This window comes from Phaseolus vulgaris, chromosome 11 (assembly GCF_051622355.1).
Source record: "Phaseolus vulgaris cultivar YP4 chromosome 11, ASM5162235v1, whole genome shotgun sequence".
In the NCBI taxonomy this organism is placed as follows: domain Eukaryota; kingdom Viridiplantae; phylum Streptophyta; class Magnoliopsida; order Fabales; family Fabaceae; genus Phaseolus; species Phaseolus vulgaris.
The window spans coordinates 41,086,933-41,101,453 of NC_143508.1; the positions used below are offsets into that span (position 1 = coordinate 41,086,933).

The 14,521-nt window shown below is 32.5% G+C and overlaps 1 protein-coding gene across 1 annotated transcript; it reads right to left on the reverse strand.

Moving 5' to 3' along the window:
• Positions 1 to 382: 382 nt before the first annotated feature.
• Positions 383 to 3,417, reverse strand: LOC137810435 (Uncharacterized conserved protein (UCP012943)). Its single transcript, XM_068611683.2, has 4 exons — positions 2,890 to 3,417; positions 1,455 to 1,635; positions 1,218 to 1,311; positions 383 to 884 (listed from the first exon to the last, which is right to left on the reverse strand). The coding sequence occupies exons 1-4, from the start codon at positions 3,204 to 3,206 to the stop codon at positions 547 to 549; spliced, it is 930 nt and encodes a 309-aa protein (XP_068467784.1). The 5' UTR covers positions 3,207 to 3,417; the 3' UTR covers positions 383 to 546.
• Between the last annotated feature and the right edge of the window lie 11,104 nt (positions 3,418 to 14,521).

The window sequence follows — 14,521 nt, forward strand, 5'->3', positions numbered from 1 at the left end:
CAATTTGAATCAAACTAATAAAAAACAGTTGAATAGAAAAAGACAATTTTAACAATTTTAACTTTTTAAAAGTACATAGAAATGAAACAAAAAAATATCCGTTATTTTTTATACATAAACCTATTATCATTAATTAGTATTAATATTAAACTTTCAATTTAAATTTAAATATAATCACATTTTATTTAAACTTTTACATATTTACTAAATATTAAAAATCTATAAATTTGTTTTTATTAAATTGTAACTTAAAAATTATGATATTATATATGTTAATATTATTTATATATTGTTAGCTATCAAATTAGTTTTATTAATAGCAATTCTAACTCAATTAAATACCGTTTTAAATATAATACAAAAGTAAAAAAGCTAAACCAGGTTGGAGAGAAATAAATTACCTGAGTGTCACACACTGTTATTTTAAAAGCAGTTCATATTTTATAATTACAGGGTTTCAAAACGATAAGAAAAGTCGACAAATTAAAACTTTGCTTCCAAGAGACTAAGCTCTCTTTGTCACTAACAGCATTTGCTTCCAAGAGACTAAGCTCTCTTTGTCACTATCACCATTATCACCAACACTGCCAAACCCATGAAGGTTCCTCCCATTAAATTTGCCTTATTGTTCCCAACAGCATCACCAGCCATTTTCTGAGTATCAGGTGACGGGAATATGTTCTGAAGGAAATCAGACACACTACTTACCAATTCAGTAACTGTGAGCTTTAAGTTCTGCAGAAAACCAATGAAATCGGAAAACATGCTTCCCAAGTCAGACTCGGCCGTGGCTTCCCTTTTATCAGGTGTTTCAATTTCTTCAGAAGCACAAGTTGATAACTTTTCCACTTTCTCAGTAGTTTCCACTTCTCCAAAATCAGCCACTGCAACACAATTTGCATTAACATCCAGCACATGAGAGTCCATCATATCACTTAGAGTATTCACATTATCGTATAAACTTAAAATTGTGATTGTTCTCTTCTTAATGCCCTGTTTAGTTATATTTTAAATTGAAATATGACTTCGGTTACTAAACTTCTAGGAGAGAGATATAGAGACAATTTTCACATTATATGGTTATGTAAAAATTCAAAATAATAGGATTCATACCCAAAAGTTCTGAATTTAAAAAAAAAATCTGTTTCAAGTTTTATTTAGTTTTATAAGAAGTTTTATCCTTTAAAATAACTATAATCAAATAGGATTAGGATTACCTGTCTGCTGTGATTGGAAGAACCTGTAGACCACAGGATTTTCCATGACTGCATTCCAGACATTTGGATCAGAAGCAAGTGAAGCCACAACAGCCTGGTTGAAATCAAATTCAAGTGAATTATATACATTAACTTAATAAATGAGCCTATGCCTTCATTAAATAAGCATTTTTAGATAGTCACAAAACGAGATTGCTCAAGAGACTGTAAATTTGAGTTAAAACAACATCAGATCACCTGCGCTTCATGACTTGTGCTAAGCAAATTAAAAGCCTGAATAGCATGGTTTGGAACTGAAGGATTTGAAATAGTATCAAAGACACAAGATCTGTTCACTGGCTCATAAAGAGTAGGAGACAGAGTAGAGACTTCATCGCCAGGAGATGAATATTTCGAAGAATCGGGAGAAAGATATACTCTGAAAAACAATAAACATGATCTCAGGATCTCAGGATAGAGATAAGTATCACCAGATTCTATATATCTCACAATGTTTGTGTATGTGCACATTGGAAAAATGTCCACTAGAAAAAAAAGGCAGTACGGTCCAAAATACAAAGCTAACATTGCACTCTTGACGCAAGAGACGTAGTTCGCATGATATAACTATCAAGCAATAATTCCTTCAAGAACATAACATGCTGGGATTGAACTGATGACAGACAATGAACAAGAACATGTTTGGATAACTGTTGCACTCATTCCAAAACTACATTCAGAACAATAGATGCAAAAAGTATTTGTCTTCAAAAGTGTGTTCAATGTCCAAAGTAGGTTCAAAATAGTGCTTCAATCAAACATGCACTACACTTCCGAAAGCCAATACCTTTAACATTAAAGAAATTTACTGAGAAAATAATCACATCAATAAACAAAGATAAAAAGAGTTGAAAGAATGAGTTAAATCAAAAAGGGACAATTACTCATTCAGTTCTTATAGTTGAAGGAACTTTAACTTCTAGTCACTATACTGAAAAATTATCTTTTAAATCATTATACATATTATTTTCATCTCTTGTAGTCCCTATAACTTTAGATGGTATACACAAAGAAATAAAAATGATTAATTTAAGTATAAGAACAAAAAGTAAAGTTTTAAAACAAATAAATACGAAATGAGTGAATAAACCTAAAACACCATAGGAGTAATAGGCAAATATAACAAAGTCATCAGTGTGTATACCAAGAAAAATCAGCGAGATAAGATACATGCATTTCCTAAAATTTATACACTCATCAGGTTCAAAGTTACTTTACAAAGGTGACCAAGAGCAACAACAACCGAAGAAGACACCATTTTCAACAAGATGATATATGTTTCTATATTAAAAAAATAAAAAGAGAACTACGTATAAAATTTAATTTCAATCCTCTTACAGTGCCGTTTACACTATCAACATGAAGAATATTAAAGAATTCACATTCCATGACAGATTGCCAATAAACCGTGATGAAATTCAGTTTAAAACCCTTAATTTATTACCAGCCAAAAAAGTAAACCCCACACTAAGAGCATATAAATGAAACCTCTAGAAAAAAAAACCTAGCACAGTAAAACCAAAACAGACTTCAAAGCTGAAATTGAAACCAAAAGTACACAAAATCAGGATAATAAAATCAAAGAAATTTCTAGCACAACTATCGTCATCAATTAAAAAGAAAATTAGTATACTGATCAATAGCGTCCTTCAATTCAGTGGTGGCTTCCTTAGCTTCCTCGAAAGTTGGGGCAGAACCGAACACCATCCTCGGGACAACCAAATCACCATCTTCAGCGAAGTCCCAGTCGTCCCAAGGTGCCGCTGCGTGCAGCGGTGCAACCTCAGCGGTCTTCACTCCCTGCGCGGATACTCCGGCGACCGAGGATCGCGACGCGTTGCGGACCGATTGCTCGGTCGGGAGGGACGCTGTCGAGCCCCGGAGACCAGACCTGGATACGCCGACGCCGGCGATCTTCGCCGCCGTCCTCATTGCTCCTCCACCGCCCATTTGTTCGATTAGAAAAGGCCGTCTAACGCGAAGGAATAAAAACCGACTATATAACTGAGATAGCTTCCTTAGTTTACAAGTTTAAGCAGTGCTGTAGATAAGACTAGGGACACGTGGCATTGCCAAAAAACATTACATTGAGTTTTGTGCCAAAGAGTTAATAATTTATCTCTACGCAATAATAAAAAAAAAATAAAAAAAAAAAATAAAATATATATATATATATATATATATATATAATGTAGGTAATGTTATCACTGATATTTTATCATCTCTTTTATTTTATAAAATTTAAATATTAATTTTTTGTACTAGTGAGGAGGAGTACGTCCAAAGATTTAGGTATAGTTAGTTTGGTTGTATAAGTAATGCTTAGTTGGATCTGGATTAAGTTTGACCCAATAACTTATTGTGACGGTTCTTTTTAGTAAATTTATGTGGAAAAGATAATTAAAAATAACTGAATTAGTTGAATCAAATTACTAAATACAAGTAAAAATGGTTAAGAAGATGGGTATTCGAAAATAATAGGTACACATTAATTAAATATTGTTGTTGTTGAATTACATTGTTACTGTTGAATTATATTTTGGTCGAAGATCTATTCTCTTTATTAAGATTATATTCTCATTGATGAAAATTGTTGAAGAAATATCTATAAAAGGGATTTTAGATCCAAGGTAAAGGTGGAGTCTCCCTCGTTGTCACAAAGTGTTCGTCTAGATCAACCTTAAAGCGAAAACACTCACTTCTAAGTTCAACCAATGTGAACTAGCAAGAACAATTTTAAATTTTATATATTTTTAATTTTTATATATTTTGGATGTTAATTTCAAGATGTTATTTGAGAAATTTAAATTTAAGATTAAAGAAATATAAAATTATCAATTAGAAAGAGAATAAATGAAATCTAAGGAAATAGAGATTTCGGAAGCTATGAAGAACATATGGAATGTGAAAAGTGCAATATTAACGATTTTAATGGTTACTTTTGTTTTTAAATATATTAAAAGAATGTATTAGAAAGTAAGATATGTGCAAAAGAATTGAAGGAATCCAGAAGTGTGTGTGGATATATATATATATATATATATATATATATATATATATTGTAACTAAAGAGAATAAGTTGAAGAAATAGACTTTAAATATTGTACTTAAAACGAATAAGTTTTATGGGCTAGGTGGATGATGATAAGGTAAAAAAAAAAAAGTAATTTTGTAGATATTAAGGTATATTGGAAAGTAAAATGTATTTGAAACATAATTACTTCAGATTTAAAATATTCGAATGTTTATATGGATGGTTATAAATATTTAACTTTTGAATACAATTATTTCTTAGTTAATGATCCAACATAATTATGTTGACCTTAGAAAAAAAATTGATAACAAAGTATCATTCAATAAACTAAATATATTTTATATTATTTAACTTTATTATGAAGATCAAAAAGTATCATCCAATAAACTAAATATATTTTATATTATTTAACTTTATTATGAAGACCAAAAAAGTTATAAGCATATATTAATAAAAAAAATCAGTTATTTAATTTTTCATTTATTCAGTTTCAGTGAACATTTTGTAAATGATTTTTTTTTTCATTTTTCAATAATTTAATTGAAGATATTATTAGGAAATCTATCATCTTAGAATGAAGACTTCTTTCTTTTCTTGTCATCGATATTTTCTCTCCTTATAAGAATATTTAGTATCTAGTGTTAGGTTTACGTGAAATTTTATCTTAAGTCACTCGTTTTTAATTCTTACTACGAGTCGGGTTACCATTTATTTTTTTTCAAAAAGTGAGATCAGTCTAATAACCTAAAATCACGTATAGAAAGCATTTTTTGAAAAAATAATGATGAAACCATGCAAAACAAAATCACCAACGTGCAACATCAACATATTGAAAAAAATACTTAAAATTCAAGCATAATCTCTCAAAGATTTGGAACTTGTTTGACAACAACAAACATCTATGTAACACAACTAGAAATACTCTTTCGTGATCAACAAACACAAAAAATTGAGAAAGATATTCAAAGTTACAATACTTATCCAACCAAACAAGATTTTGAATCCTAAATTTGAGAAAAAGCTCAAATACAGAAGTAGACCACTACCAAGCAAACCTCAGAAGTGCTTGACTCAACCATCTCTTAAATCTCTTGGGCATGAGTTTTTCACTTATGCCCTTATTTAGGCTTTACTACAATTGTCTCCAACAAAGGTGAAGTAGACACTTTGTTATACTAGTGGAAGCAAAAGGAGAAATTGTTTCTTCCGCTACATCTCCCTTTATGGAAAAGGAGTCAATATGACTCTCAGAAAAAGGTTTCTTCTTCAATGTCAATAACCTCTTTGCTAGTAAAGGAGCTACCACCACAAGAAAAATTAGAATGAAAAAGAAAGAGAAGACAGGATGGAAAAGCATGGCATATCTAATAATGGAGAAGATGATTGGAGAACATGTTAGAGTAAAGTCCAACAATCCTAATTTTGATTAAGTATTTTTCGAAACAAAGTATAAGACATGGACATGCTTTGTCTATAAGATTATGTGTTTTATAAGCAATAGATCATGTAATACGTAAGTGCTTCATCTAATAGACGATACAACACCTTGTAGTCTTTGCTTCGTTTGATGAGAGAAGCCTTCATCAAACGATTAACACATAATTTTAAAGCTTACGTTGTACGTAACGAAAATATTCTCCAAGCTTATTCTATGTTGAAGGGAATATTTGCATCTTCTTTCTACCAAAATGATTCACACAAGTACATATGATGTGAGTTGATTTTAGAATTGTCCATTTTAGAAGTGACACTTTACTTATGATTGAGATTTTAGCAACAACTATGGTGAGAACCTAAAGAAAATCCCCACTGGACACGAACTTAAAGTGTGAAGGTTCACTTCTAGAGGACAAAAGGAAAACACAAGTATATGGTGAGTATGATGAAGGTGTAGAAGTTGAAAGAGCATAAGAGGAAGCAATTTAAATGAAGAAGACCGAATAGAAAATGGAAGAAAGATAAGAATATAAACACAAAGAAAATGGAGTAATGGAAATGAAGGAAAAGGATGGAAGAAGAAAGCTTATGGTGTGAATTGAGAAGGGACACGCCACTTGGAGTATGGTTTCCTCCAAGATGAGTGCAGAGGGTCGCCACTTGAGAGCTCTCAAACTCACTCAAGATAAGACCTAATTCTAAGAGAACGCAAGCCTCACAAACACCTCACACAAATTGTGCAAAGTAACTTTACTACTCAAATTCAACATGAAAATACATGGAGTAAAGCCCCCTATTTATAGGAATGGATGTCTTGGAAAACAATTAGAGCAAGGGCATGATTGTAAAATTGTGAGGGGTGGCCTTTAGGGTTTGACTAAGTCAAAACCGCACCCTAGGCTTGTTCTTCTAAAAACTAGGTCAAATTTCCTTCCTAAAGGGCTAGAAACAAGCTAAAATGATAAGTACACCCCTGTATTATGCTAAAGATACCTTATTCTAGCCTATCTTGCTATTTGGACCCCCAAAGTGAGACAAATTATTTACATAACTTTTCTCTTGTGGAAAAACCAGAAGGAAGAACTTCTGATATTCTGGTATATAGCTAGTTCTTCTTCTATTGATGCGTTCTCGATGTTTGGTGAGGCCCGAGTTTGTATACTGAGATGAGTGACCTTTTTGTGAGTTGCTTGATGTGTATCAACATACCAACATCAAGATCTATGGGGATATGAGCTAAAGCTATTTTGTTTCAAGAATCACCCCAACATAAGCACATGTGAACTTTGGTCCAACTATATGTTGCCTACGGTTTTCACTTTTAGTCTTGTTTAAGTAAAAAGTTCTCTAACCTAGTGATGATAAGTACTGCCAATTATCGGAATGTTACTTCAAGAGAAGAGTAACATTTAGTGATGCATGGGTGAATTTAATGCATCTCTATGTTCTTCCTCTTCAGACGCATGAAAATGTGATATATGAGTTTGAAGCTCTCAACAGCCAGATAAGGATTCGCAATGATTCTTTCTTCTATATATAAAGCTACCCCTTTAAAAACAAAACAATAGAATGAAAATTACTAAGTGTTGAAATGCTATTGGAAAAAGTTTTGTGCTTCAAAACCTTTGCAAAAGGTTGTTATGTTCATTATTAATCTAGAAGAGTGTTTATCCATTGTATATGTCAAAAGATGTTGATCCTTTATCTAGAGAGTGAATCATGTGATCATTTAGATCACACCTTTTTATAAACCTTATTTGTGTTAGTCATAAGTGATTGTTGTTCAAAATATACTTAGTTTTAGCTAGGAATGGTTGTTGTTAAAAAAAATACTCTAACTTTTAGCCAATAATGACTAAGTTCAAATAATACAGGTGTTGTAACATGCAACGAAAGTTTGTGTAGTGAAACTTAATCAGTTAATTGATAATTGGACGTAGTTTACACTATTAGACAAACCAATATAAAAATTATAAGCGTAAATCTTTCTTTCCTTTATCTCTTATTCATTGCATATTATAACATTGCACTACAAAAAGAAGGGGAATTTTATTGACTAAGTTGTTGAAAAGATTTTGACAGTCACCTGTCAAGTAAATCTATCATCTTATTGCAGATCATCATATGATATCCTGCAAAAAATTCAAAAGTCTTAAAAACATAGTTCAACCATCCTTTCTTGTGTATTGGACCTATTTTCACATTTGGTATCAGAACTCAACCTCTAAAGGGTGTAGTGCCTCGTAGTGTTTAAAGGAGAAGATACAACAACCATGGTAGTAATAGAGCAACAACTAATCAAAAAAAGAGTGTTCCTTACAACACCTTTGATGGAAAACGCTCTTCTTCTAGTAGATATCTTTGTGGTTTCTTCTTTAGATGAAAGATGAATGGGAGTTAACGAGTGAAAGCATTCATAGAAACTTAAGAGGAGTTTCAATGGTTTGAAATGAAGTTAGGAATTTGTGAGAGTGAGAGGTGAGGCCAACTCACTAGGAAATAGTCTAGGTTAAGTCTTCAATGAGACTAACCTAGAGAGAACTTAGGAATATGTAGAAGGGCAAAAAATGGGCAACATTTCATTAGTAGTTTCATGTTAAAAATTACAATAGAGATGCACTCCTATTTATAGGATACTTTTGTTAAAAACTCTCCATTGGCATTAACTCAAATAAGAGGTTGACAAATGTCTTCCTCTCATTGGACAGATTCCTCTCAATGAGAGAGGTTAACAAATGTCAACTCTTAATAGTTGTGGATCCTCTCCATTTAGGAAGAGCCATGTGGATGTTCATGCTTCTCAAGCCACGCTCATGCTTCCCATGCCAAGTGGTGAGTCACTTTACAATACAAGGCCCAAAATTAAACCAAGGGCTATAACATGGCCCAAATAAAATTATAAACTACTTTATACAATTATTTAAACTAAAGTTTGGCCCAAAAAAGATATTTAATTGGTCTTACTGAAGCCAGTTGAGTTCTAGTCTTCTTCTAGTCCTCTGACCAATGCTCAGGTTGTGGCTGGATGAGTTTTCAACTTTCAACATTCCTTGGTGAAGACTTTCCTTATTGGAAAGAAATTATGGAAATTTATGCAAATTCCACACATGTTTAAAGTTTGGGAGCCTAAAATAATGACCATCAAAGAGGCTCGAGACTTGAAGTAGTTGATGTGGGATAAACTTGGAATCTTGAGAGTACATGGGGTACATATCCAAAGAAAATTCAGGTTAAACATAAGGGGATGAAACTCTCAAGGCTCTTAAAGAAGAGGGAAATATATCTGAAATTGAGTTTGAAAACTCAATTAATGAGGAAATCTTGCTCATGTTTTGAAAGTTTTGGCAAATTCTTAAATGAATAGGATATGGAAGAAAGAGGTTTCCTTAAAAAAAGAAAGTGAGTTTTGTCTGGAAGAAGAAGGATGAAGATTCTTAAGATATTATCTGCTACTAGTGTAGGAAACCAAGTTATATGAGGACAAAATGTCCTAAGCTAAAGAAAAAAACATGAGTATAAGAAAAAAAGTCTGGTGGCTACATAGGAGGATTAAAACTCTAGATCAGATACTTGGTTAGATGCATAGTACACAAATTTGTGTCTGATAATAGATGTAGAAGAAGAGGTATCTTTTAACCTTAATGTTTCTTTTGCTTCAACTTCATATTCATCTTGTTCATCATGTGATGAAAAGGATGAAAATGATATTTCTTACGAAGATCTTCTCACGAGTTTCTTTGAACAAATATTTTAAACTTAAGCAAAAGTTCAAAGCTTTGATTTATGAAAGCAAAATGTTTAAAAGAGATTCAATATCAACTGATGAAAATATATTTACATTAGAATAGACACAAAAGTTAGATGTTGAAAAAATTATGTCTAAAAGATTCTTTTTCAAAAAGGCTAAGGGTGTTTATCTTCATTGTTTGGTCACAAAAGTGTCAAATGTAGACACAAGAAACAACTTCTCAGAATTAATAGGAAATGACCTAAGAAAGTTTGGGTACCGAAGATCTCATAATTCCTATTGCAAATGTGTTTTATGAAAAGAGGCTAAAGACCAAACAAGTTCATAGATAGTGGATGCTCGCGATATATGATGGGTGCAAAGTCTATACTGTTAGACCTCCAAAAACACGACAGAGGAAAAGTAGCTTTCAGTAGAGTTGACAAGGGTAAGATATGAAATATTGGTTATATTGGAATCTCTTCCCTTATCTTTATAAAAAAATTTGTATGTTAAAGGACTGAAGTATAACCTAATGAGCATAAGTCAATTGTGTGTCATTGGTTATATGGTTTCCTTTAGAAAGGGAAAGTGCACAATCTCATCATCTGATGGTCAGACTATCTTTTTTGCTAGACGGAAGAATAATGATGGAAATACCCTTCAAACTTTAGCGGAAGAGTAACAAAGAACTTAAAATTTTTCCCAAGTTTCAAGAGAGAAAATTGAGAGGTACCCACTTCAAGGAAGGTTCCTTGGTGGATAACCTAGGAGAAGAATATTCCCATTTTTAAGTTACTTTGAAGAACAAGAAGACAAGCTTTAGGCAAGTTCAATTTTCATTCAATTTCAAAGTCAATTACAAGTGAGGGGAGATGGGCTTTATTTATGGCTAGAGGAGCTTCTTAATACTCAATGGACTAAGAGATATAAGACTAATTATGTTAAGTGTAGCTATACTTAGAATTTGCGTACCCTCCTTAAAACCAAGTCCTACATTTCTCATTTCAAGCTCTTTCATATGTTTATAAGCTCCAATGCTCACTAGTTGCATAGCCGTGTGGACTTGTGTAACGGGCCGTGGGACACTCTATTTGTCTCTCCAATTACGGTTTTGACTTCCCTAATGCATAGGGCTGCATTTTTTTCTACTCCTAATATTTAGATTTTACAAAATTTAGAAGAAATGAAATGATTTTAAAATTCTTCAAATGTTGATTCTCCTTTTAAAAAGGCTTGTTTATCTTCTCCGTTCCTCTTAACTAATGATGTAGTAGCTAGATGGTCTTCCATCATACCCTCCCTCCTGAGAAGGATATGTCCTCATATACAAATGATGCTAAGGGATCGCCCCTTTGTTTTTTTGTTTTTTCATTTTCCTTCTGGATCAAAGATCCATCGATAGGAAGCAACAAATAGTGTTTGAATACTTTTCTTTATTAAAAGAAAAATGTATTTAAAGAAAATATTAAGGAAATAAGGTCCTTTATTATTCTTATAAAAATTTTGATGAGAAAAACTAAGACCTTTTTCAAAAATATTTTTGTTCACTTTGTGTTGTTCATTGCCCAGGCCAAGCAACAACAACACAAAGTGTTGTTTTTGAGATTTTTGGGAAGAAGAGTCACCATCACGATTTCAGTAAAAGAAGGGTTCAAAGTATTACAATCTATTTTTAAGGATTCTTTCTCAACTATGCTTGTAGGGGGTGTTATAAGAGACTCCTCATCCTTTCTGCATTTCTCTTCTTCTTTTTCTTCTCTCTCTTTGTTCTCTCTCTCTCTCTTTTGTTTCTCCTCTCTTTCTTTATTTTCTTCCTCCAATATTTTAATCCTTTCTTGATCTTATTTTTCTGTAATAAGAGCTTACACTTTTTTCTCTGAATTGATTTTTTTTCTTATGTACTTTTTTTCTCGTGCTATAAATTGCTTGAATTTCACTACAAGCTCTTTTATTCTTTTTTTATATTTTTCATGTTTTCTTTGTTTTCTCTATCCCTATCAAAATATGAGGGAACATGTCATTTCCTTGTCCTCTCTCCATGTTTACTCTTAGATTTACCTCGTTGATACATTTACTATGAAAACATGGCTTTTAGCTCTTCCATTGATATTTCTTTTTTCTTTTTTTAATTAATCCCTCACATGTTCACTCTCTCGATCCCTAGAATTGAAGATATAGTTGGCTCTAGAAGAGGGGCTTGAATGGAGGCTTAACTCTTTTTTTACTTAAAAAAGAAACAAACACAAGGTCTAAAAAATAAAAGATAGAGATACATAGAGATAGAGAAATGCACACCGAATTTATACCAGTGCACCCTCATAACAAGCGCTACGTCTAGTCCCATTGAGAAATTCACTCGATAACGTTTCACTATCTGATATGATTCCAATAACAAGATAGAGATATTTCAAGGACATGTTATGGATTCAACTTGAGTTGAAATATGATTAGGCATTTTTCTAGAATTGGATCAATGTTCTTTCATTCAAGAACTCACCAAATCATAAGCAACCAAGCCAAAACTCATATGGAAACCCATTTTATGTCAAATGAACCGATTAAAATGAACAAGAAAGCAAATGAACCGATTATAACTACCTAGAAATCAAATGAACCGAACAAAAACATGATAGGAAGCTAATGAACCGATTGAAACAGGCTAGAAATCAAATGAACCGAACAAAAGTAAGAAAGGATGCAAATGAACCGATTACAATGACTAAAAAAGCCTAAGACATGTTTTAGAGTTTATTTGAGAATGGAAATGGATGAATAAGATGGAAAGGAGAAGATAACTTATGTGGTTGGAGTCCTTGGAGAGGAACACGCCACTTGAAGGATGCAAAGCTTCAAGATGAGTGTAGATGCCACCACTTGAGGTTCCAAGAGTGCTCTCAAGATAAGACTAGAATAAGAGAAGACACAAGTCTCTCAATCACTCACCAATTTGGGAGAATTTCTTTATTCAAAATATCAAATATGCATTAGAAAGACTCAAGCCCTCCTTTTATAGGAGAAGGACCGATTAAGAGTTTACAAGAAGCTTACAAAGGAAGCTATCCAAGGTTGCCTTGCAACTCTTCCACTTCTAGCGCCTAAAGTGGAGAATTAAGGGATACCTTTCTAGACTATTCCTAAAGCTAATATCTAAAGATGCTTTACACAAGAGGTATCTTTAGGTTTACCTCTTAGCACCTACCTAAACACTATTCTATATTATTTACAAATTTATACAAAAGAAACTATAAAGGAGATATTAATTGAAGCCCATTCTTGAAAGCTTGTAGTCTTCTTTTGGCTTTAGGCTTGGTCCTCTCTTTATTTTAATTCTTCTTTAATTTTTGAGAAGACTAGAAGGAAGAACTTCAAATGTTTGGGTGAATGACCTCTTCCTCCATTAATAAAATCCTCTCTTATTTGATCTCTATCAAGTATCCTACACCTCTTCGTGTTACACAAGTATTCTCAACATCTTCAGGTTCACCCAATATTCTAAGCCTCTGTAGGTTCTTCCAGTATTCTAAACCTCTGCAAGTTCTCCTAGTATTCTAAACCTCTGCAAGTTTACCAAATATTCTTTACCTCTTCGGGCAATTATTCTTAATCTCCACCCAAGATCAATACCTCTTTACAATAATATAACCTCTCTATTAAGAGAACAATGAAAGTGCTGAACAAGATGTTTTGATGTCTCCAAATCCAATTGGAAAGCTTGAAGACCTTGTTGTTGTGTGTGTGTCTAGTTGTTTGAAACATGTTAATTCACTCCTTAAGATGATCCAAGTTCATTTGAATCTTTAACCTTTTGAAAAGATGGGTTTTCTAAAAAGCTATTGAAATTTCAACTGGTTGAAATTTTGAAACAACATGTTGTTTTACCTTAGTAGTTTTTTAAAAGGTTTTGAAAAGCTTGACTTTGTTATCAAGTCAATTCAACTGATTGTTTCGACAAAACAATCGATTGTTTTTTCTGAAAACCTTAACAAAATTTTGTTAAGTGGTTTTAATATGTTTTAAATGATCCTAACTACCTTGGCTCCTTTATTAAATGTTTTTGACCACTTGGTTGGTCTATATAAAGGTGGTTTTACGCTCCTAATCTTAAAGTGAGAAAAAGAGTTTATCAAAAACAGTTTTTCCAAGATTTAAAAGAGCTTTGGATCATTCTTAAGTGTGTGGAATAGGATTGGGTTGTATTGTGAACTTTAAGCTTTGTAATACCCAGGTGTATTCTATTGTCTTCTTTCTTGATTACTGTATTTATGTATTTGTGTTGCCAAGGAGTGTTGTGTGTTCTTGAGGTGTTCAAGATCAACACTCTTGGTGTGATTTGCCAAAGGTAGTGTGTTTCTTGAGGGGTTCAAGGTCACTCACTACTTTGGTGTGTGGTGTTTGTAATATGGTTTTGATTGCATAGTGGAATACCCAGTGGTTTCTGGGGACTGGATGTAGCTCTTGGTGCAAGAGTGAACCAATATAAATTTGTTTGTGTGATTCTCTCTTTCCATAATCTCACATATATCTGTTTTAAGTTGTTTTTATTAACTGCTGATAAAAACAACCGGTTGAATCGCAAAAACAACCGGTTGATTTTCTGGAAATCAACTAAAACAGCTTTGTGCTTTGCTTTCCTTAGTTTCTTTCTTTGTAGTTCTTCATTGACTTTCATTATACCTTCAAAGTTTTCGAAAATCTTTTATAAAAAATTCACCCCCCTCTTGTTTAAGGCCATATATTCTAACAGAAAACTCACAGGGTATGCTTCACAATGTGAAGGATTTACAAAGGTTAAGCTTAAAACTCAATCTCATAGATTTTCTCTATATAAGCTAATGTAAAAATATAGTACTATTTTAATCACATAACTATAAAAACTTGTTTTTGTACTTTTAGAAAGCTTGTATGTTAATTTATACACTTCATTGTCGTGTTCTTCATCTTCAAGGTCTTTATATAGTCTTTAGAAATGTGACTATTGAAGCTTTGTATTCTTCATTCTTCAATATAGTCATTAGAAGCTCAATATAGAAACAATTGCTTCTGATTAATCTTTGCATGTCTTGA